General features: G+C 40.9%; 1 protein-coding gene across 1 annotated transcript in view; it reads left to right on the top strand.

The window, feature by feature from the left end:
- Positions 1-25116, top strand: part of LOC130705642 (ATP-binding cassette sub-family C member 4-like) — a 193929-nt gene that overhangs the window by 107088 nt on the left and 61725 nt on the right. Inside the window, 2 exon segments of the mRNA XM_057533225.1 lie at positions 10293-10372; positions 24506-24668. Coding sequence (XP_057389208.1) covers positions 10293-10372; positions 24506-24668 — 243 coding nt within the window.

Here is a 25116-nt window from a genome sequence, read left to right as displayed (position 1 = left end):
AAATTAATGCACAGAAATTTCTTGCATACCTATACACTAACAACGAAAGATCAGAAAGAGAAATTAAAGAAACAATCTGATTCACCATTGCAACAAAAAGAATAAAATACCTAGGAATAAACCTACCTAAGGAGGTAAAAGACCTGTACTCAGAAAACTGTAAGACACTGATGAAAGAAATTAAAGATGATACCAACAGATGGAGAGATATACCATGTTCTTGGATTAGAAGAATCAATATTGTGAAAATGACTATACTACCCAAAGCAATCTACAGATTCAATGCAATCCCTATCAAATTACCAATGGCATTTTTTACAGAACTAGAACAAAACATCTTAAAATTTATATGGAGATAAAAAAGACCCCATATAGCGAAAGCAATCTTTAGGGGAAAAAACAGAGCTGGAGGAATGAGACTCCCTGACTTCAGACTATACTACAAAGCTACAGTAATCACGACAATATGATACTGGCACAAAAACAGAAATATAGATCAATGGAACAGGATAGAAAGCCCAGAAATAAACCCATGCACCTATGGTCAACTAATCTATGACAAAGGAGGCGAGGATATACAATGGAGAAAATACAGTCTCTTCAATAAGTGGTGCTGGGAAAATTGGACAGCTACATGTTAAAGAATGAAATTAGAACACTCCCTAACACCATACACAAAAATAAACTCAGTATGGATTAGAGACCTAAATGTGAGACTAGACACTATAAAACTCTTATTACTTAGAAGAAAACATAGGAAGAACACTTTGACATAAATCACAGCAAGATCTTTTTTGACCCACCTCCTAGAATAATGGAAATAAAAGAAAAATAAACAAATGGGACCTAATGAAACTGAAAAGCTTTTTGCACAGCAAAGAAAGCTATAAACAAGACGAAAAAACAACCCTCAGAATGGGAGAAAATACTTGCAAACGAATCCACGGACAAAGGATTAATCTCCAAAATATATAAACAGCTCATGCAGCTCAATATCAAAACAACAAACAACCCAATCAAAGAATGGGAGGAAGACCTAAGTAGACATTTCTCCAAAGAAGACGTACAGATGGCCAAGAGGCACGTGAAAAGCTGCTCAACATCACTAATTATTAGAGAAATGCAAATCAAAACTACAATGAGGTATCACCTCACACTAGTTAGAATGGGCATCATCAGAAAATCTACAAACAACAAATGCTGGAGAGGGTGTGGAGAAAAGGGAACCCTCTTGCACTGTTGGGAAGAATGTAAATTGATACAGCCGCTATGGAGAACAGTATTGAGGTTCCTTAAAAAACTAAAAATAGAATTACCATATGACCCAGCAATCCCACTACTGGGCATATACCCTGAGAAAACCGTAATTCAGAAAGACACATGCACCCCAATGTTCATTGCAGCACTCTTTACAATAGCCAGGTCATGGAAGCAATCTAAGTGTCCATCAACAGACGAATGGATAAAGAAGTTGTGGTACATGTATACAATGGAATATTACTCAGTCATAAAAAGGAATGAAATTGGGTCATTTGTGTCGATGGACCTAGAGACTGTTATACAGTGTGAAGCAAATCAGAAAGAGAAACAAATATCGTATATTAAAGCATATATGAGGAATCTAGAAAAATGATACAGATGAACCGATTTGCAAGGCAGAAACAGAGACACAGATGTAGAAAACAAACGTATGGACACCAAGGGGTAAAGTGGGGGGCGAGGGGAGGGTGGGATGAATTGGGAGATTGGGATTGACACTAATATATATAAAATAGATAACTAATAAGAACCTGCTGTATAGCACAGGGAACTCCACTTCTCTGTATGGTAGAAACTAATACAACATTGTAAAACAACTATACCCCAATTTAAAAAAAAAAAAATCTTTGGTGACTGTTTACCATACGCCAAGCACTGTGCAAAGAGCGGCCTGAGAATTGACTGAGCAGCATCTTGGTCTGGGAGAAGCTCTGAATCCATAGGAGAGAAGACATGGTGTGAAGTGCCTGCCATGCTAGGAGAAAAGGGTAAAGAGAACGTCTTCTGGAAGTTCATGGAATGATTCTAGATTTGGAAGCTGCCTGGAGATGATAGGATTTGGACTCCACTTTCAGAGAAAAACAAGATATCGTTGTGGAGGAAGCTGGCAACAGGAGCTTAGAATCAGGGCCTTTAAGTACGGGGTGTCCTAAGGAATAGAATGATGTTAAATTCATTAAATTCGTACATTCTGAAGTTAAAAAAATAAATAAATAAAATGGTAATAAAAAAATAATTAAGATATAAGATTGGTAAAATGTAAACATCCTCTTCGATAAAATTAACTCTATAGTTTTACCGTGGACTTTTGGTGACATGTAAGAGGCTTTGTGGCACGTAGCAGGTGGATCTTCAGTAGGAAGTTTCTTGATCTGAGTGTCCCTCTAGGTTTCCCACTGGTTGCTTCCTCCACCCTGAGGCCTTCCACCTGTCTTGCTTCGGAAGGTAGCCTCCTGACCTGGGTTCCTATGAAGAGTTAGTTCATCAGCATACATGCCCACTCTGTTCAGTTGTTTAGACTCGTGATAAGGCCCAGAGTGGCTTTGTTTTTGCAGGTGATGATTGATAGCACCTGTCAAGGCAGGGATGTGGGCTGGAAGGAAGATGGGCGTGGCCTTGGCCTGGCCATCAGCTAGCTATGTGACTGAGGCCAAAGCAGATAGATACTCTTGGACACGCACATCTCAAGGCAGGATGTTGTCTGCCTTGGTTTAAAAGTATGGACTCTGGAGCCAACTGCCTGAGTTCAGTCCTGGTTCTGGTTACTAATAGTGATAGCTGGTTATAGTTATGTTAATACTTAGTGCTAGTTACTTAAATTCTCTGTTTCTCAGTTTTCTTATCTGTAAAATGGGGATACTACTCACACCTACCTTATCTGTATCTTAATATTGTAGACATGAAGCAGGTTCATACAGTCACACTGCTTAGAACGTGGTCAGGGCCTAATGAATCTTCGTGACAGTGACCACGTGGTGTTTGGGAACTTCTTCACCTGTAAAGTGGGAATAACTCCTGCCCCTCCTGTTTCACAAGACTGTTGTGAAGATTAAATGAGACTGTTGAGGGAAGCATCTTGTGTAGATTTATTCAGCGCATGTTGTTTAGTCCAGGCCCCGTAAACTGCAGAGGCCCACACAGATCTCGTCTTATGAAGCCGTGGAGAGAAAGTGATTGGAGGAGTACATGCTATTACAGCTATGAAGTCCCTCCACTTTGTCAGTTAATGTGAAAACTACAGTCATAAAGTTGGGAGCATTAAGTGGGACTGAATTTCTGTTATCACAGACTGAGTGCTCGTGACCAGTTAATCAGGCTCTTCATGTTCAAGACCTGTAGGCTTCTCCAGACGCTGATTTATTTATTATTCAAGGATTTGGGACCAAGTTTAAATCTTCGAGGTCACTAATCTTACAGCAGCCAGCACACCAGTGTTATCTTGCCTCCCCCTCCTGTATCTATTAGCGGGACTTCATTCCTTCAAGAAAATACAAGCCAAAATAAGTACTGCAAACATAGGCCTAGTTGGCCCAAAAGGTTTAGGGGTCATGAATTATTTACTCTTTAGTAAATAGATTAAATCTATTTAATCTACTCTTTAGTGGTAGATTAAATTGAACTCTTTCCTGTAGCTTATTTTCAAAAGTGGAATTTGGAATAGATTATTTATGGTCGGCTTTGGTTCTGGTATGTGATGTCGTGAAGAGAAAACCACATATGTTGGTTCTTTGGAAGCTGTGTTTCACGGAACCAGACTATCCAAGCTTCCAAGTTCTGTTGTCTGTCAGTCAAGGAAGTGAAACTGTCAAACACCTAATACATTTCCCTGGGATTTAGTTGTATATTCAGGATGAATCTTGGCACTTATTTGGGTTAAATATTTGATACCTGATAGTTTTACCTTATAAACTACAGGCCCTTAAGAAGTAAAGAGGAGGACTTCCCTGGTGGCGCAGTGGTTGGGGGTCCGCCTGCCAACGCAGGGGACATGGGTTCGAGCCCTGGTCCGGGAAGATCCCACATGCCACGGAGCAACTGGGCCCGTGTGCCGCAGCTGCTGAGCCTGCGCTCTGGAGCCCGCGGGCCGCAGCTGCTGGGGCCCGTGCGCCTAGAGCCTGTGCTCCTCAACAAGAGAAACCACCACAATGAGAAGCCCGTGCACCGCAACGGGGAGTGGTCCCCGCTCGCCGCGACTAGAGAAAGCCCATGTGCGGCAGCGGGGACCCAACGCAGCCAAAAATAAAAAATATAAATAAATAAATAAATTTATAAAAAAAAAAAAAAAAAAGAAGTAAAGAGGAGTAATTGATCCATTTTAAAATATCAGTAGACATTTAAAAACTATTATTGGACCGGGAGTTGGGATGTAGGTGGAGATGTTGCTTAGTTGCCTAAAGGCCTCTTGCTGCTGAGTAGCAGAGGAGGACCAGAACTTGGTGGTGTTTCCACCACTGACGGTTTCCTAAATCCTGTTGCTCTTTCTATTTCATGGCATTCTTTAGGCTGCCACCATGTTGACGGCCTATTCTAACAGCAAAGACTAAGAAAATGTGGCGCGCCCTGACTTCGGCAGCTCCCTCGCCTGTTCTCAGGCTCGTCTAAGCTGAACTAGTTTGTGTAAGATGAGGCAGGGAGTCCAGGCTGGCCCACCTGCCTTAGTGACTCCCTCATGCACGCAGTGATCCTCTTCAGCCCGGTGACCGTCTCCGGGCTCCACTGAACACCCTCTCCATTGGACCCATTTTGCCCCATCCCCTTGCACGGTACCTGGAAGGTTCAGGTATATTTTCTTTGCCCCTTTGGAGGGACTCCGCTCTTTTTTTCCATTGGCTGATTGGATGTAGATCCCATTTCTCACCAGGACAATGGGTCTTTTATTGTCCTCCCTGCCCTGCCACATTCCACTGGACTCAGAGCCTGGCCTTGACCCAGGACTCTTGGATTCTGAATCTCTGCAATGGCCAATTCTAATCCAAAGAATTAGGTTCTAGAACCGTTAGTGAAGCTAGCTGTGGGCGCATATAAACAAGTTCACAGTATCAAAGAGTTCACGAAACACATCTGTTCTTACTTACCCTCAAGGTCAGGTGTGGCCTAGTATGGGGTCTTTTTTGCTGGTGCCTAGCACTACTTTGTGGTAAAGAATGGGGCTCAAAAAGACACATACTACATCATGGCGAACCTCAAAAACATTACACTGAGTGAAAAAAGTCAGACCGAGGGACTACATTATTGTACGATTCCATTTGGATGTTACGTCCTGAAATAAAGCAAATTTTTTTTTTTTTTAAGGATTTTTTCTTATTTATTTATTTATTTATTTATTTTTTGGCTGTGTTGGGTCTTCGGTTCGTGCGAGGGCTTTCTCCAGTTGCGGCAAGCGGGGGCCACTCTTCATCGCGGTGCGGGGACCGCTCTTCATCGCGGTGCGCGGGCCCTTCTCTATCGCGGCCCCTCCCGTCGCGGGGCACAGGCTCCAGACGCGCAGGCTCAGCAATTGTGGCTCACGGGCCCAGCTGCTCCGTGGCATGTGGGATCTTCCCAGACCAGGGCTCGAACCCGTGTCCCCTGCATTAGCAGGCAGATTCTCAACCACTGCGCCACCAGGGAAGCCCCAAAGCAAATTTATAGAGAAAGAAAGTAGATTAGTGGTTGCCTGAGGCTGGGAGTGGGAATAGGGAGTCCTGTAAATGGCACAAGGGATCTTACTGTGGGCATAAAAATGTCTTAAAAGTGATTTTTGGCGATGGTTGCATCACTCAGTAAAGTTACAAAAATTCATTGACTTGTACACTTGAAATGGGCGAATTTTATGAGATGTAAAATATACCTCAATAAAAATATACCTCGGTATTTTATATGTAAATATACCTTTTTGTTGTTGTTTAAAAAATAATAATAAGGCCCAGATTAGACGTGGGAACTTCCAAGTTTTAAATTACAGTTTGGTTATAAGTAAGCTGAGGAGTCCTGGGTATGGGTCAGGTGTCAGAATTCTAGAGGTGACTGACTCCTGCTTAGATTGTAGACTCAGTTCTTAAAATATGATCATCCTGAATTTGTATTTTGACAAGAAGTTCAAATGTCATCTTTCATGATATTCTGTCTTATGGACAAGATAGAAAACTGTGAACCAGAGCAGTTAGGAGGACCCTGATTGGTTCCTGGATACCATGGACTTCAAGGGGGGTACCTCCCTCCTCCTCTCCTCTCTTCCCTGCCCTTTTCTTCCCTCCCTCCTCCCTTTTACCTCCTTCTTCCTCCTGACCCTCTTTCCCTGTCTTTCTCTTGCTCTCCCCTCCCTGCTTTACCTTTTTACACAATATGCAGTTATTGTAGAAAGATAAGATTGCCCAAGAAATTAAAATTGTATGTAATACATTATAGACTTGTTTCAGACTTGTTCGGGTTGTTTTCTACTTTTGACTTGACAAATATGCCACATTCAACCTTTTGATGAACTTATTAACTCTTGGGGATATGCTCCTAGAAATGGAATTTCGGGGTCAGAAGGGATGCACTCTTAGAGTTGTTTATACATATTGCTCAGTTGTTCCCCAGAATCTACCTGTGCAGAGCGATGTGGATTTTCATTTTACGTGTGTCCAAAATGTGATCTGGCCTCCAGAATTTACTGTTATTGTTGGCTTCATGATTCACTATATCCTATGCAGGATAGGGGAGGTGGTGATACCAATTTACCCCAGTACCTGGGGTACTGATTTTAATCCTGAGCACAAAGCATTGACTGAGACTGGCCATGTGAGTCTGGTCAAGAGGCAGTGGCCAAGATAGGACACCATGCCTTATGAGGGATCATTGAGGAACCAAGGAGTAGTTGCTGGAAAGGATATGATTTGCTTCCTTTAAGGAGTTGAAAGGCTGTCATATCAAAAGAAATTAGATTCACTTTGTGTGGTTATAAGGGCAGAAGAAGCAGCAGAGGTTGGATGTTCTAGGAAGGCAAGATTCGGTTTGATGTGAGAAATCCCTGTCTAACAGAACAGACTGAAAATGGATTGGGTTCCTGGTGTTCATGTGAATCCCCCTTCCCTCTACCTCCCTGGAGATACTCCAGCAGGGAGCACATGTCATTTGGATGAACAGTCATGGCATGTGTGTGAAGGGAATTCATCGTAAGGATTTCATTTGGAGACTTTTGAGAAAACTTTAATACTATGAGGCCATGAACTTGAAATCACAGCTCTGTTTACAACAGTCTATCCCTAAGCCCGATGAAATACTCTGCAAATACCATTCATTCTCTTAATGTTTCTTAGTGCAAGGAAGTAGCTACTCAACTTTCTGATTTCACATTTTCTACACTCAGCTCATTGGTGAACAAGACTTTAGTTTTTTGACCTGCTTTGACGTTCGGTTCCATTTTTGTAGTCATTGTGTGGGGAGATAGTTTTTCTCATTGTTTTTGTTTTCCTTGTATTTTACACTATTTGCCAACCCTGGGTCTCTCAGACCTTAAGACTTGCACATCTGGTGAAAGGTAAAGGGGTAGTTTTCTCTTACTGTTCATCCCTGAGTAGCCTTTTCATCTTAAAAAATTCCTGTACTGCTTTCAACACTTTCTAAGACAAATCATACTTGCAGTGTTTCTGAATCCTGCTATGTTAAAAAGTTGCATTTTTCCGTCAAAGAAATCACAAGCATTTAAACTATGTCTTTTTTGACGTGTATTTTCCTTATTTCTTTTTTTTTTTTTTTCTTTTTTTCCTTATTTCTATATTGCTACTTTGGGAAGTTAAAAAATGACTGGGAGGCCGCAAAATCCATAAGAATATGTGGAAAAATTGTCCATCTGATTTTAATATTTTTAAAGCAGAATTGATTAAATAATAGCCCAAGCTCTTGCTCCTCAAAGCATGATCTGGGAAACTGCCATCACCTGGCCACTTGGAAGAAATGCAGACTCTCTAGCTCCCTGCAACACTCCTGAATCAGCAAGTGCATTTTAACAAGTGGACCTTCCTACAGTGTCTGGTAGACTTTCCGAGGTGACATGATGCTGCAGAACCTGGGGGGAGTAGTCATCATCTCACCTTGGTGGTTGAGACCTGTTAACTCACCGGGCATTGTGACTGGCTTCTTTCACCTGCACGAGCCCATTTAATCCTGAGAATCACCTTCTAAAGCAGGCATTCCTAGAGGCTCCGAAAATGTGTCCCTGATCCTCCAAAGGTGTCACTAAAAGTCAGTTTCCGGAGTCTGTATTTCCTAAGCCTGAGACAGGAGAATTGAGGCCCGGCCTGTAACGGCCTGGCCTGGCCAAGGGTGAAAGCCTCCGATGTCTGCAGCTCCCGGCTTGGGCGCACCCTGTGCTTCCGGTGAGCCAGGCGCCCTGTGGAGGGCGGCCCAGCCGGCTCAGCCCGGCAGCGGAACCTCAGCGCCCAGCCTCTGCTCATTCAGGGTCCAGCTGGGGCTTGGTGTGGAGGGCCTCGGGAGGAAGTCGCCTCTGACAGAGGTCAGGAAGAGCACCTAGAGGTCCCACATCTCACCTGCAGCCTGGCTTCCTGGAGCCTTCATTACGAAAGAAATTCAGGGGCCTAGATAAACACATTTCTCAGGAGTTGCTACCCCAAAGTAGGCTGTATGTTTGTGTGTGTGTGTGTGTGTGTGTGTGTCTTCGATTTCTTTACATTTAATCATAAAACGACTAGTGTCGACTGAAAAAAAATGTACAGCCTAAAAGTTGAGAGTTATGCTTTATTCTGTGGACAAAAGTGAGGACTTAAGCCCGGGACACGCCTCTGAGATAGCTCTGAGACACTGCTCCGAAGAGGCAAGGCAGCAGGGAGCCAGGATACGTAGGAGTTTTTGCAACAAAGAACAAGTAGTCAGCATATCAAAAGATTACTGTTAATAAAACAAAACCAGACATCTCAAGTTAGGGAATTTAGTGCTTTTCTATGTATGGGAAGATGCAACAGTCTAGGCTCACCGAAATCATTCCTTTGATGTGCACGTCAGCTATCCGGGGCCAGTATCCTGTGTTTTCTCATCCTGAGTTTCCTCAGGGTGCACCATCGCGGGGTTGGCTGCAGTGCCTGATGGCTACAACATCCTTGGTTTACTTGATACGGCAGGCGGCATTTTTAGTTCACACTAGATATTTATTAGAAATTATTTCTCATCTTCCAGTCCTGCAGCCTTTAGGATATACTGTTTTCGTGGATTCTGAGAAGGGAAATAAAATCAGTAATGATCTTTAGTCACTAAGTAATATTTCTGTTTTCCTGCTTCCATCCCTCTGGTCTTCTTGGATGCTTAAGCATGAGTCTGTTTTTGTCACACCCAGTGCACCTCTGAAAATAACAACTTATTACCCTGGTAGTAAACTCACAACTTGGAAATGGCAGGAATCCACAATTTCCCAAAATGTGAGGTCCTATGAGCCATCTGGAGGGAAAAAATTACAGAGAAGTTATAATTATGTTTATTTAAAAAGTATCACTTAGCAAAATTACTTTTGATAACTAAAGCAAAATTAGTGTGACAATTAGGATTAATTTAGGTATTGTGCAACTGTTTATTTGCTGACTTAGCACTTGGAATGAGTCTTAGATGGGATGGATCTAAAAGGAGGGAACATTCTCAAATCCACCAGCCCTTCCCGATACTGCCACAAGATTTTCCCCCCGTTCTTTTTTTTTTTTTTTTAATAAATTTATTTATTTTATTTTTAGCTGCATTGGGTCTTCATTGCTGCTTGCAGGCTTTCTCTGGTTGCGGCGAGCGGGGGCTACTCTTTGTTGTGGTGCGCGGGCTTCTCATTGCGGTGGCTTCTCTTGTTGCAGAGCACGGGCTCTAGGCGCGCGGGCTTCAGTAGTTGTGGCACGTGGGCTCAAGAACACAGCCTCGGTAGTTGTGCTGCACGGGCTTAGTTGCTCCGTGGCATGTGGGATCTTCCCAGACCAGGGCTTGAACCCGTGTCCCCTGCATCGGCAGGCGGATTCTTAACCACTGCGCCACCAGGGAAGCCCCTCCCCCCAGTCTTTTATAATAAAAACCAGGTTTCAATTTCGGCTCCCCACCCACTGCCATTTGGTGGCATTTTTGTTTCTCTTTAGATATCATTCTATTTTCTCTTTCTTTACCACTGACATTGGCTTATTTCATATGAATCTGTAATATATTACATACATATACTTTAAAAATATTGTTTTGATTTGTTTATGAATTGTTTCTCTTAAAGGGTATATCTGGGGAAATGAGTAATTTCTAATATCCTGTTCTTACAGGAAGAATTTTGAATCGTTTCTCCAAAGACATTGGGCATATGGATGACTTGCTGCCCCTGACATTTCTTGATTTCATCCAGGTAAGGTAACAGTCATGTCAGAGTTCTCACAGCGCAAAGTGCCTGTTTTTCAAGGCCTTTTTTCACAGGGGCTGAGATGGGCCTTTCAGCCTGACTGTGTTATCTTAATTAAGTAAAAGCCCACGTTTGTAAGAGAAAGGTGTGGTTGTGATCGGGAGGCTGAGTTAACATGAGTGACACCTGCTGTAGGAGTGGCTACACAGTCAAGGTTGGCTTGAAGCAGCAACATGCTTGGTAAGTGGTTCTCCCGCTGCCGTTCAGGTATCTGGCGTGGATTCCCTTTACTGTGAGCACATTTCACAACAGAGAAAAACAATCACCTCTCACGGAAAGATAGCCTAGATTAACTAAATTATGCATTGGATTACCACAAAGGACAAATATTTACTGCACCAGTTTTTTTTTGGATAAAGCCAGGTGGGGTTACTTGCAAAGAAAAGAATAGTAATAATAAGGTGAAAATAATACTTGAGCAAGGACGATAGAGAGCAGTAATGGAAGATACAAAGATACGGGATCAAAGTCATCTTAGAAAATGTCTTTTTTTGTTTTTGTAGACAGCTTTTCTTTTCACACGTTGATTGCTCTGTCTTAAGGTGTCTTCTAAAAAAAAAAAGACAGAAATACCCACAGGAGTATCTTGTATCCAGCCTTTGTTTTGTCTGTGAACTTGAGGTTCTGAAGAATAACGTTGGGTCATCTCATCTCTCATCCTCTCATTCAGTATTGTTGCTCATGTGGGATGTTTTTTCTGTTATTGAATTTTGTCTACTTTACAGTGATTCAGGCTGTGGGGACTTTCTTCATTAATTAGTTAATTTTGGAAATGAAATGTATTTATCAGAAGCTGCACAGAGACATGCAGCAATGAATATCTCACTGCAAACAGCATAGCCTGTGGGCAGAGGCTTCCACCGTTTACCAACGTGAACTAAGCTGAGACTCAGAGGCAGAGTACTTTTACTGCAAAGATGTTTGATGGGATACGTCTGATTTTTTTTTTCTCTTCTGCAAACTTATTTTATAAATATGTCCTGCTGGGTTAAGCCATGTGATTTATCCCCAGAAGCGATCTTCACTATAACAGTGTCACGTTTTGACAGTGATTATTAATTACATTGAGATTTTGTGAAAGGTTCTGTTTCTTTGCTACTACAAGCAAGGCCAAGGTTAGGTTTCCAAAGCTGGCCGGCCCACTGTGTGCTGAGCCCATGCTTAGTTAACCATCATGGTCAGAATCCGTCACATGTTTTTGTATGACGTATAGAGGGACAGGGAGAGATGCTACCTGATTTCAGATAAAACACGCGCAGTCGTGTGAGGAGAGAAAATTCTGGTCTCACTGATTTCCAGTCCCAGCTCTGCCACTTTTAGTTCAGCAATCTTGAAGTTTGGGACCTCCAGGTGGAGGCGTCCTGCAGGTCATTGGAAGTAAGAGTCTGGTGTTTTGAGAGAGAGACGTGGGATGAGCGTGGCACCTGTGTATTCTTTACTGAGCAGGTAAAAGCTGAATCCGTGACAATGGATAAGATTGCCCAGAGAGAGTGAAGCATTTTTAGGGGCCAAGATCAGAAACTTACGGAAGCCTCCATGTTCAGAGAAGAAGCAGAGAGAGGAGGGAAGCAGAGGAGACACAAAATGAACAGCAAGGAAGAGAGGAGGAAATAGGTTGGGGAACCCAGGAAGGACAGGCCTGTTCAACGCAAAGGAGAAGGTAAGTCCGTGGAAAGTTGTCGGTTGATTTGGAATCAGGGCGTCTGGTGACCAGAAGAGCAGGTTTCAGGTGTGAGGAGGCCCCATTGCAAAGGGCTGAGAATGGAGGAGGCGTGGAGGAAGCTGAAGTGAAGGCAGGCTACTCCTGGAAGGAGTTTGAGTAAAACCAGAGAGAGGCCCATCCGGAATGTAGGGTCTGCGGAGGAGTTGCTGGTTGGGTGTTTAGTTTTGGGGTTGGGGGTGTGTGGTGGGTAATGTTTTCCTCTATCCCTCCTTCCCCTCAACAAACAGGGATTAGCATTGAGGCCCTGAAGTCCAGGGGTGAGTCAGGCAGGAATCCTCCCCTCCAGGCCCCCAAGGGGAGGGAGACACCCAGAGATTCACCCCTTGCCGCCTTTGGAATCCTAACTGTGGCAGCGCCCTGGAGGAAGTCCTGGAAGGCTAACTGGGTGTGGGGCTGGAGGTAGTAAGGGAGTAAGAGCACAGGCTCTAGGCACACGGGCTTCAGTAGTTGTGGCACTCAGGCTCAGTAGTTGTGGCTCACGGGCTCTAGAGCACAGGCTCAGTAGTTGTGGCTCACGGGCTTAGTTGCTCTGCAGCATGTGGGATCTTCCCGGACCAGGGCTCGAACCCGTGTCCCCTGCATTGGCAGGCGGATTCTCAACCACTGCGCCACCAGGGAAGCCCGATCATGTTCATTTTTATTTGTACTACTTCTAAAGTGTTTGTTCCATGTACTTTTCCTCATCTGATTCCTTGTCATTCCCGTAAATAAGATATCAGATAATTCATTTAATATTTTGTAATAGTGATGCCAAGTATGGCTGATGAAAACCCTGGGTTCTGAGTAGTGGTCCACACTGCAGGACAGTCCATTCCCACAGGCAGTGTCATTCAGAGACCACATCCCAACAGAGGGGCGATCACGAGTTTGTACACCATCATGTACACTGACTCTTGCAGCCACCAGATATGTTGCCTGTCCAGTCACATTATAGTTGCTGGCCAAAGTGGAGCTGTTTGCAATTCCACAGGAAGAAGGAAGGCAGCATAAAAAAAGAATTATGTAGCGTGACTCCACATGATAATCATTTATGACGTCAGCAGCTTTACAGTGTGGTGGCGTGGGAGTCCCGCAGTCTCCCTTTCCAAGCTTGAGTCCTAGCTCTCCCTCTTACTGTCTCTGCCCCACAAAGCCACACTCTCCTTATCTGTAAAATAAAGAAAATAATACCAAATTCCATAAGGGTTGTTGGGAAAACAACGTGAAGTCGTTTTAATAAAATTCTTTGCATAACATCTAAGTGCATGTTGAGCACTAAATAATGGGTAGTTATTTTTTAAATACCACATGTAGGGACTTCCCTGGTGGTCCAGTGGCTAGGACTCCATCCTCCCAGTGCAGGGGGCCTGGGTTAGATCCCTGGTCAGGGAACTAGGTCCCATGTGCCTCAACTAAGAGTTTGCACACCACAACTAAAAGATCCCACGTGCCGCAACGAAGATCGACGATCCTGTGTGCCGCAGCTAAGACCCTGTGCAGCCAAATAAATAAATAAATAAAAATTTTAAAATAAATAAACACCACATGTATTTTTAAGTAGGAGAAATAGTCTGATAATGGCATTATGTTGCATTAAAATTATTGTCACAGACAGTTTCCAGGCTCATAAATATCGCCTCGTGAGTTTGTATTACAGAGATTCTAGGTGTGTAATCCCTGAAGATTTTAATGGACACTTTCCCATGTAGACTCACAGAATAAAAATCAATTATTTTCAAGATAGACCATTGAGCACGAAATATTTCAAATTAATGTAGTTTTCATGCGATTTGCCAAAGTCCCAGATAACACTGAGTAAGGAATCTTAATTATCTACAGTTCTTGTCATTAAAATCATCACTTCCAAGAAGTCTTCCTATTAGTAAAATAAGTGAAGATGAAGGTAAGATGTGGAAGTCAGGTTTAGGCATTTTAATTTTGTTTAACAAAGTTTGTGACTGCTCTGAGCACGTGACCTTGCACACAGCTGCCCTCAGCAAAATGCTGTAATTTATTGAGGAAAATTGAATTGCAAAACCTTTTTTCCCCACACACCCCTCATTCAGGGGAAAAAAAAAAATCAGCAGCTTGACTGAGCTTAAACAACTGACTTTTCATATCCTTTCATGGACACAAAGGGCTAATCCTGAGGCTACTTGAGCCACCAATGCTGGCAGTGGTGGGGACCACCATGGAACGTGTCATTCCCTCCTCACCACACACAAAACACATTGACTGAAGCTTTATGAAGTGAAAATGCCCAAGAAAAAGAAAATGTGAAGGAGGTGTTCTCAGTCATTTCTTTCCAGAGGGGGGAGCACAAAAGAACAAGCTGCTGCATCTGGATATTGAGAACAAAGCAAGCCTGAGACCAGGGCCTAATAGCTTGGGTCACTTGCTTTTATAGAAGCAAAGAGTGGAACTGCCTTTACTTGTCTCAGTACCACTGACCCTTGCATTTCATTGTGTAGAGATGTCAGGGAAAGTGTGTAGAAAGCATCTTAGCCTCTCTCACTGAACAATGACTTTGTCATTTTGAGGTTTCTGTGGTATGTTGATCCCTTCCCCACCCCCTCCCTCAAATCCCCATTGGAGATATTTATTTTACTATATATTTAATACTATTCCTTTATGAATAGTTTCTTCCAGTCTGTGGCTTGCCTTTTTACATCCTTAATGTAGATCAAGTTTCAATTTTGATGAAGTCTAACATGTACCCTATTGTTTCTTTTGTAGTTCATGTTTTTGTATCCTAAGAAATCTTTGTACCCTTAGGAGCATGAAGATATTGATACTTTCCTATTGTTCTACCTTTTTAGAAATTGATGCATCTTGAGTTATTTTTTGTGTATGGAAGAGTAGTACATGGTTGAGGTTTATTTTTTATTCTAGCCACATTTGTTAAAAACACTTTTATGCACTGAATTGGCACCTTGGTTAAAAATCATTTGACTGTATTTGTGAGGATGTCTGCATCTGTATACTTTATTTTGTTCCACCGACCTGTTTATCTATCCTTATACCAATACTGCAGTCTTGGTTATTATACATTTTAGTAAGACTTGAAATCCAGTAGTTCAGGTCTTCTAATTTTGTACTTCTTTGTCAAGCTTGTTTTGATCATTCTAGATTCTTTACTTTTCTGTGTAAATTTTAGAAGCCTTTTCAAGTTGTTTTTTCCTGCTGGAATTTTTATTAATATTTTCTTTTATCTATAGATCGATTTGAGGAGTCTGAGTCTTAACAATGTTGAATCTGCAATTATGAATATGGTATCTCTCTCCACTTATTTAGGTTTTCTTTAATTTTAGGAATGTTTTGTAATTTTTAGTATAGACATCTTACACTTCTTTGGTTTAACTTATTCCTGAATATTTGATGTTTTTTTCATTACATTATTGGATTGTTTTTAATACCATTTTCAACTGCTTATTGATAGTTTATAGAAATACAGTTCATTTATTTGTGAATTCATTTTGCATTTCCTGGAGTTGGTGGTGGTGCTTTTAAAAATTCTGTAGGATTTTATATATAAACAATCATGTCAGCTGTAAATAATGACAGTTTCACTTCTTCATTTCCAATATTTATTTTCCTTTCTAGACTTATTGTTGTGGCTAGAGTTTCCAGTACACCATGGAATAGAAGTGACATTCTTGTACTCTTAGGGCAAAATCTTTCAATATTTTTTCATTATGAATGAACTGAACTGTGATTTTTTAGGTAGATATCTGTTATCAGATTGAAAACTTTTCCTTTAATTCCTCAATTGCCAAGAGTTTTACTTTTTTTAAATCAAGAATAGGTGTTGAATTTGGACAAATATTTTTTCTACATCTCTTCAGATAATCATATGATTATTCACCTTTATTCTTTTAATGTGAATTATAGTGATTGGTATTTGAAGGTTAACCTTACATTCCTGGAATAAACTCCACTTGGTCATGATATAGTATCTTTTTTTTTAATGTATCATTGTATGTAATTTGTTAATGTTTTGTCAAGAATTTTTGTTTCTGTTGTTCATGAGAATATGGGTCTGTAATTTGCTTTTCTTGAATTATTTTGTCAGCTTGTGGTATCAGAATTATGCAGGCCTCAAAAAAGACATAGGAAATATTTCCATTTTGTGGTGGTCAGTTTTATGTGTCAGCTTGACCAGACTACATTCCCCAGTTATTCAGTCAAAAGGTAATCTAGGTGTTGTTGTGCAGGTATTTTGTAGATGTGATTAAAGTCCATAATCAGTTGATTTTAAGTAAGAATGATTATCCTGGGTAGTCTGGGTGGGCACAGTTCAGTCAGTTGGAAGGGCTTAGGAGCTAAGCCTTCCCTGAAGAAAAAGAAATTCTGCCTGTGGGTAATAGCCTCAGCCCCTGCACAAGAGTTCCAGCATATCCTTTGTAACAGCCAGCCCTGTGAATTTTGGACTTGCCTAGCCAAGTTTGATTGTGGAGTATTATCATTTTTATATTGTTAGAGTCAGTCTATTGGTATGTTGTTTAATGTTCCTAAGACAGTTTGGTTTATAATTTTTCTTTCTTTTAATGTCTTTGTCTGGTTTTTACATCATAATGCTGTACTCAAATTTCCTGGAAGAGTTTGGTAAAACTTCTTTTGTACAATTTATTTGTGTAGCCCTCGTGGCCTAAAGTCTTTTCTGTGGATACAAATTCTTTTTTTGGGGGGGGGCCACACTGTGAAACTTGCAGGCTCTTAGTTCCCCGACCAGGGATTGAACCTGGCACCCCGGCACCCTGGCAGTGAGAGCGCCAAGTCCTAACCACTGAACTACCAGGGAATTCCCCTGGATTCAAATTCTTAATTCAATATGGAATTATTCAGATTTTCTGTGTCTTATGTCAGTCTTTGTATGTCATTTTTCAAGACATTTGTCCTTTGCATTAAAATTTAAAAATTTATCAGCACACTGTTTATTATATCCTCTTTATAATACCCATGGTATCTCTTGTGTTATCCTCTTTTAATTCAAATTAATGGTAAATTTTCCGTTTTTTTTTTTTTTCTTACATTTCATGGTGCTTTCAAAGAACCAAGCTTTGTATTTGTTAATTTTTCTGCTTAGAAGTTAGTTTTCTATTACCTTTGTGTCTACTTTTTTCTTATTTCCATTCTTCTACATACTTTAGTTTAATATGCTGGATTTTTTCTTTTTCATTATAAGATATATTTTAAATTCTTGACTTTTAGCTTTTTCTTTTTGTAAGACTTTATTTTTTGTTAGGGCATTTTTTCAGTTCACAACAAAATTACGAGGACGATATAGAGATTTCCCATGTATTCTCTGTAGCCTTTAAAAAAATGTTTAAACTGTAAATTTACCTCTAAGCACAGCTTTAGTTTGCAGCCCTCAAATTTTAATATTAGTAGATTTTCATTTTCTTTTGTCAAAATACTTTCTAATTTTATTGTAATTTTTGAACTAGGTGATATTTTCAAGTGTATTAGTGAGCCTCCAGACATTTATTAATTTTCTAGTTACCTTTTTGTCACCGATTTCTCGTTAAATCCATGTAGGTTAGAATATGTTGTGTACAATTTCTGTCCCTTGAAGTTTGTTGATTCTTGCTTTAGTATAGCATACATGTAACTGAAAAGAATGTATTGTGTAGTTATTTACTGCAGTATTGTATATTTCTTAATTAGGTCAAGTTTGTTAATCATGTTTTCAAAATCTTCTGTATCCCTCTTGATGTTTATCTGCTTGTTTTATCAATTATTGAGGTGAGTTTAATTCTCCCACTGTGAGTATGGAATTGCCTATTTCTCCTGAGTTCTGTCAGATTTTCCTTTATATATTTTGGAGCTATGTTATTAAAGGATAATATAAATTTAGATTTTAAAAAATATCTTCTGGATAAATCGACCCTTTATTCTTATGAAACGTTTTCCTTATTTCTAGGAATCCTTCCTAACTTCATGTTCATAGTGGTGCAGATAGATACTCCAGCTTTCTTTTGGCTAGTGTTTTTATGGGGTACCTTTTTCAACGTTTCATCTCCACCTTCATGTGCTATTATTTTTAAGGTGTGCTTTTTTTTTTTTTTTAAAGGAATTCCTTTATTTTTATTATTTATTTATTTATTTATTTATTTTTGGCTGTGTTGGGTCTTTGTTTCTGTGCAAGGGCTTTCTCTAGTTGCGGCAAACGGGGGCCACTCTTCATCGCGGTGCGCGGGCCTCTCACTGTCGTGGCCTCTCTTGTTGCAGAGCACAGGCTCCAGAAGTGCAGGCTCAGTAATTGTGGCTCACGGGCCTAGTTGCTCCGCAGCATGTGGGATCTTCCCAGACCAGGGCTCGAACCCGTGTCCCCTGCATTGGCAGGCACATTCTCAACCACTGCGCCACCAGGGAAGCCCAGGTGTGCCTTTAAAAAGCAGCAAATAAATGGACTTCAGTCTTGAATTTTGTAATAAGCATGAACCCTGACAAAAGGTAGAAAGGAAACTATTGATCAATGAGATATGCTGAACACAAGGGAAGAAGTGCACTGTGTTTCCCCAGTGCTTTCTGTTGTGTTGATGAACAAACTGTAAACCAGACACCACCATTCACTCTTCAGCGGAGTTAGCTGTGACTCTCAGGTGGGAGCTAACTGAAGGATACACAGGTCTCAGAGCTGGTGTGGTTGTGAAAAGATCCAAGGCAGCCAAATGAGGGATGAAGGTGTGATTAGTGTATCCCAAGGAACAGACAAGTTTAGAAAAGCTTAGTCTTAGGGTTTGTGTAGATCTCATCATACAGATATGACACCCCAATGTTCTGATTGAACAGAGTTAACCGAGGTGGGTGAGGTCAAAGGAAACAGAGGTGAGAAATGAGGGACCTGGGAACCAGAGCTGATCTCTGAACCTCCTGAGAGGTGCAAGGTACTGTATCACCTTACATGCAGACTCAGCACTAACTCTAGGTTGGCATTAAGTTTAGGAGCTTACATTTAGAAGCCTTCCATGTTTTTCCTTTTGCTTCTGTTTATACTGTAATTGAAGGGTAATGAGTATTGTAGGATAGGAGTTACGTTTTATTTCTTAATTCTTTCAGAGTTTTGTGTAGTCTGTTCAGGATTTTACTGTCTCCACAAGAATCTTGTGTTAGCCAGCAGCACAATCTATGTGATAGCCATTTCATTGAAAGGTTATTTTTTAATCTCATATGTTTCCAGAATGAATAGGTAGAAGAGTCTCTCCTACACCCACGTCAGTAAACAGCTTACTGATCAAAAACTAGTTGTCATTTTTTTCCCTCTCTAAATCACAAGGAAATCTTGCCTTGTTTTCTTGCCAAAAGTTTATTGCACTTAAGTTATATCTTTTGCAAAATCAGTAATAGTTTAAGGAAATCTGGATGATTTGTACTTACCACAGCTTGAAACAGAATTCTTAAGAGTCTGACCGTAGAATTAAAAGCTTTGAAATTCTTTTGAGGTGTTAGCAATCTTAATGATCCTGGTTTTATTTTTTAATACTGTAAACAAATAATAAAAGTAATGGTCTACTGATTAAGTGGTTTTATGATTAAATATATATTTCACATTGTGCCTAATATAGATATCAGAGTGAGCAAGAGAGAATTCAAATACGAATAGAGTGAGCCAAAAGTATGGATGGCATATTTATTTGCATTAAATAAGAAGAATACATTGTTACTGATGTTTATAGAAAGCGTGTTCTTTGACATAAGCTTCACAGAGACTATCAGGAACAGAATCCCTTGGAACTAAGTTTAAAGGAACGTGGGTAGATACCTAGGAATTCCTACAGGACTGTAAGCAATTTGGAAGTTAAATGCCAGGGAGGCAAATGGGGCCTTGTATTTCAAACTGTGCTTGTGAAAGGAATATGTTAAAATCTGCAATATTAAAATACAGTGTTAATTCTATAGGTCGAGACTTTCTGGTGAAATTTTAATGTTTTTAACCACCATCCAAATACAGGTGTTACACATTTAAACTACTCAGCCTCATTTTGTGTCCTTGGCGTTTATGTATTTATTAAAATTAGATTGGGTTTTTTTTTTTTTTTTCAAGTCATTTTGCTTTCTGGGCTTAGACCTCATCTTTCTTATGAAATTTTCTTTTTTCTTATTTAGAGAATAATTCTTAAATCGACACGTTAGTGTGTTCTATGGGCGAGCACTTTTAAGACCTTTTAATGATCAGTCTGCTCTGTGAGCTGAGCAGGCTGTTATTCCCTAACTAGCTGGGAATCTAGGACTGCTCCCCTCATGGGAGAGAACAGATACGATCCCAAGAAGCCCAACAAAAGTAGACAATGCAGACAGAAGGGAAAATATAATCCCAGTGAATTTCCTGGGATTCACTAGTGTACCAAATCTAGCTTTTGTACTTCCGTTGATATCAACCCATGAATTCATGGTGCATGAAATAGAAAATATCAAATTGATCTTGTATTTGGAATATATTGAATAATCTGGTTTGGTTTTGTTGGTTCAGAAGTCCACCATGTTTTCCCTTAGTCTCCCATAAATGCTCAGTAGTTTCATAACAGTAAGTCTTCACCAAGAAAAAGCAAAACTTGAAACAGAAAGAAGATATGGAATAAGAAAACAAACATCTCAAAAAATGTTGACTTGCTGCCATATGCCTAAGGTTATCAATCTTTGGAAGACCTAGACTTGGGAAGAAAATACAGAGAGGACAGAAATTGTAGTAGGCATGAGGTTTATTGGTCATATTACTTTAAAAGTGCATCTTCAAACAAAATAGACCTCAGATACGTTTTTCGCTGTGACCAGAGAAAAGCCACAATCCCTTTGGTACATGTGACATCATTACCACATCTAGGAAAAATAGCACCTGCTCTGATACATCTTTGGATAGTACTAAGCTGTTCTAGTGGTTAGAATGAGCTGCCTCTTAAGGTCCAACTTCTGAGATTCATAAGATTCTTTGGGCCTGTAAGTCTATTAATACACCTCCTCTCTTCCCCCTGGCTGCTGGCATGCAGAGCATACTAAAGGGTGGTAATGATGGAGTTACAGTTTATATTTGTTATATATGAACTGGTAACCCCTTTGTATACATTATCTTATTTAATTCCAACCACCATCCTTTTATGTTGTTGGTATATCCCAGTTTTTACTAAGATTGAGAGTAGCCGTAGGGTCTTACCCTCCCTGTTAATATTCAAGAAGCTTAGCCCTAAACCCTATCTCAGTACAATACGTGGCTAATGGAATTTCCACTCCAGGTGTAGGTTGTCATTCTCTGCAAACTAAAGAATTATTCTGAATTGTGAAAAATCACCATGTACTCTCAAGTGAAAGATTTCATCTAAGAAGTTTTTGTATTTGTTCATGTGGCTTCATAGACTTTGGATAGCATTTCCCAACTGGTGTGCTCCAAATGGGTTATAAGCATATCAACATAACGATTCCCCTTATTTCTTGGGGCATCAGGACTTGGGTCACTTGCTTCTAGGTCAACACACTTCTTGCTGTGTACACATCATCATCTCTGTGTCATAGTGTGACAGAGGTACAGAAGCACTGGCCATGGTGAGGCGGGTCATCATATGGGCCTGAAATCCAGTCAGATGGGGGGAATTGTGTGTGCAGCTTGGATTAGGCTCCTTGGAATTCCTGGGAATGTGGAAGGAGAAGTGAGATTGGCTTCAAGGAAGGGTTGTTTATCATGCACCAGAATCTTTCTTTTCCTTCTTCAGACGTTGACTTTTTTGCTTAGATACTATTTTTGTCTTCTACCAACTTCTATAAAGAGTTTGAGACAGCTGGCAATAAAAGATTCACATGTATATACATAGATACATATAAATGTAAACCCATACATTGTATTGTATACATATATATATTTTATGAAAAATATATATTTTATATATTTTTATAATATAATATCTAGTCCACAATGAGGATGGCTATAGTATGACCAACAAGTACAAATAAAACTCTTGGAGAAAGCCTCTTTGAATTGCTTCAGAATTTAGGGGCGTGAAATCTGAAGGACCTAACCTAACTGGGGAGCAACAGTTACCAGTCTTTAACAGGTACCCAAAGAAAGGTGTTGGCACAGCTCCCATGGAGCCCTTTGTTTTGATCTTACCTCTGCTTCCCAGGTAATCTGCCAGGCTGGGTTAGTCATAAAAGGCCCTCACCTGGGGAGAGCCAGATTAGTGACACTGGTGAATGTTGTCCAATCAAATGATGTGAATCTGCTAAAAAAACTGTAATTTGGATTTTTTCCTAATTGACATTTCAGCAGGTTTTTTTCCTGACAACCAACAATGGCAAGCCAAGTGACTTTACTTAAGGCTAGACATAGAAGGAGCTGGAAGGACCCTCCCCGTGAGCACGAAGGGTATAGCAGAGTGGGATGCATCAGTTAATCCAGTGGCTGTAAGAAATTGTTCAGCTGTAGGTATAATAGGAGAGAGGTCAGACAGCCCTGTTTTTCTCCACTTATGATTGGAATTGTTCCTTCAGAATTCCATTCCTCTTCACTCTGAGTTTTATACTGATACCACGGCAGAGACTGGGAGAAACAGGAAAAGCACATGGGTCTACATCCAGATAATGCAGTTTGGTTCACAAGGGCTCCTGGTCATAAAGTCAGAGTTCTGGAAGCTTCCTCCTCCTTCCAGGCTCCTCCTGCTGTGGCTCTGGGATTTCCTGAGTATGAACAGTTCCTGGCTTTCTCTAAGGAACACACTAACTTCCCAGGAAAACTTCGGAGAACTACTTACCTCCCAGCTTCATGTTTCTCATCTGTAAATGGAAAGGACAGTTCTTAATTTTCTTATTCACAAGATGGTTTTGAGGATCCCCTGAGAAAACTGATTTGGAAGAGCTGTGAAACGATAACCTGCATCTCTGTGATACAGGCATTACCCCGCTAACCCGTCCCTCAGAGACGCGCGGGGCCAGCTGCCCTGGGTGACAAGGCGGGGAGGGCCCTGCGCCGGAGAGCGCCGCATGTAGGTGCTGGCGCTGAGAGGACACAGAACAACTGCTGTTAACTCGGGCAAGCATCTCAACCTTCCCAGCCCAGCTCCTTCTTGGTCAAAATTTCCATCAAATGTGATTGTTACCTGCAAATTATTCATGCCACTCTTTCTGTTTGTTAAACCAGCCTGTGAAATTCAGTTGTCAGTCTCTTAAATCCTCAAAAAAGTGTTCACACATTCTTCCCTGTGTTTCCCCAGTGCTCTGTGACTTGTACAGATCACCGTGGATCTGTATCCATCTGAGACTGTAAAATTCAGAGGCCTTGGCTCAGGCTATGTGAATCTGCACGTCCCTCCCACCCCACCCCGCTTTCACAGCAGGCAGATGCTAAGTGCTGATTGCATTCCTGTCGCCTGAAGCTGTACACCATGATATCATACTTCTCCTGATAAAGATGGATGCTTAAATCAGCATCCTTCAGTGCCTTGGGTTTCTATTCTGTCTGCTGTCTTTTTAAGCCAAGATCATTTCCTGAGATAAAATCACTTTATGGGATTAGATGAAGATTAAATGAATGTTCATGGGACTCTTAGCACAGTGCCTTGCTTACAGTAAACACCTGGTAAATGGCATCTGCTGTTGTTATAATCATTAGCCTTTGAAATGGACATTTTAAATACTTAGCATAATGATAGAAAGTTGGGAGCAAGCTTAAATATGTCATAATGGCTCGTAACCTGGGCTCTCCAGCTCCGTGACTTGTGCTTTGCCGTCTTGATCAAGTTGCTTTTCATCTCCCTGTGCCTCAGTGTCTCCATCTGTAAGGTGAGATAATACTATTACTCGATAGGGCTATTGTGAGGATCAACTAAGTTAATACACGTGAAGTATTAAATGTACAGCCCTGTACACATTCAGCACTCAGTAAATACTAACTATGGTTAGAAAACCAAGAAAGAAAGAGGAATTCCTACTTCCAAAGGTCAACATTTGAATTTTTTTATACTTTTCTGGACCCTGAATTTGTAATTAACCACTTCTTTATCCCTACAGGTATAGATGAAGCTTCTCAATTCCTCATCTGTGATACCTGCTTGCTCATCTCTCTAGTAACACCTACTGACTCATGAGAGTTTGGGATTCAAGTCCTACTCTGAGTCTCAAATATTCTCATCTGTGAAGAATAGTAATGCCTGCCTCAGGGCTACTGAGTGTATCACAAGAGCTAATACCTAGCAAGTTCTTATAGTGTTTGACACATGCAATAAGTAAATATGAGGACCACCTATAATTTTATTTCTTTGGATGGGAAAGCATTCCCTACCATTCCAACAGATCTTTCAAGGAAAGGAATGTAATCATAACAAAACAGCCAAGTTTATCTTTGAAAAGAATCCTTGACAAGGAGACCTCTGTGTCTCTTTTTGCTATTTTAGACATTTCTCCTTGTGATGGGTGTGATGGTGCACGCTGCAGGCGTGATGGTGGCTGTGATTCCTTGGACTGTGATACCCCTGGTTCCCCTTGGCATCATTTTCTTTGTTCTTCGGCAATATTTCTTAGAGACGTCAGGAGCTGTCAAACACCTGGAATGTGCAAGTGAGTACCCGGGGCTCTCGGGTTGGGATGGCAACTCGGGCTGGCTTCCATTTACGCTGTAATGAACCAGACCCCTGAAGTTCTGCAGACTCTGTCTTCTGGAATTTCGCACTAAGTTAACATTAGGTAATTGGATATTATGGCCACTGTGAGTCCGTGTGGCCCTTAAGGCAAATGGAGCTGGTGGCTGGTCAGCTGCAGCTTGGCATTTTAGCACAAGGAGGACGAAATGTGAGCACCATGAGGCCAGGGACCGTTTCTGTCTTGTTCATGACGTACTTCCTCACGTAGAGGAGCCACTCAGTAAACATTTTTCTAAAAAACAGACATTTCATCATGTTGGAACTAATGAAGAAGGAAAATAGGGGATTTTTCTTCTCCCAAAGTTACTAGAAGTGACAAGGAAAGGAAAAGATTAGGAAAAGGAAAGGAGACATCAGGAAACGTA

This window comes from Balaenoptera acutorostrata, chromosome 18 (genome assembly GCF_949987535.1).
Source record: "Balaenoptera acutorostrata chromosome 18, mBalAcu1.1, whole genome shotgun sequence".
Lineage (NCBI taxonomy): Eukaryota > Metazoa > Chordata > Mammalia > Artiodactyla > Balaenopteridae > Balaenoptera > Balaenoptera acutorostrata.
This window is presented reverse-complemented; position numbering and strand designations above follow the sequence as displayed.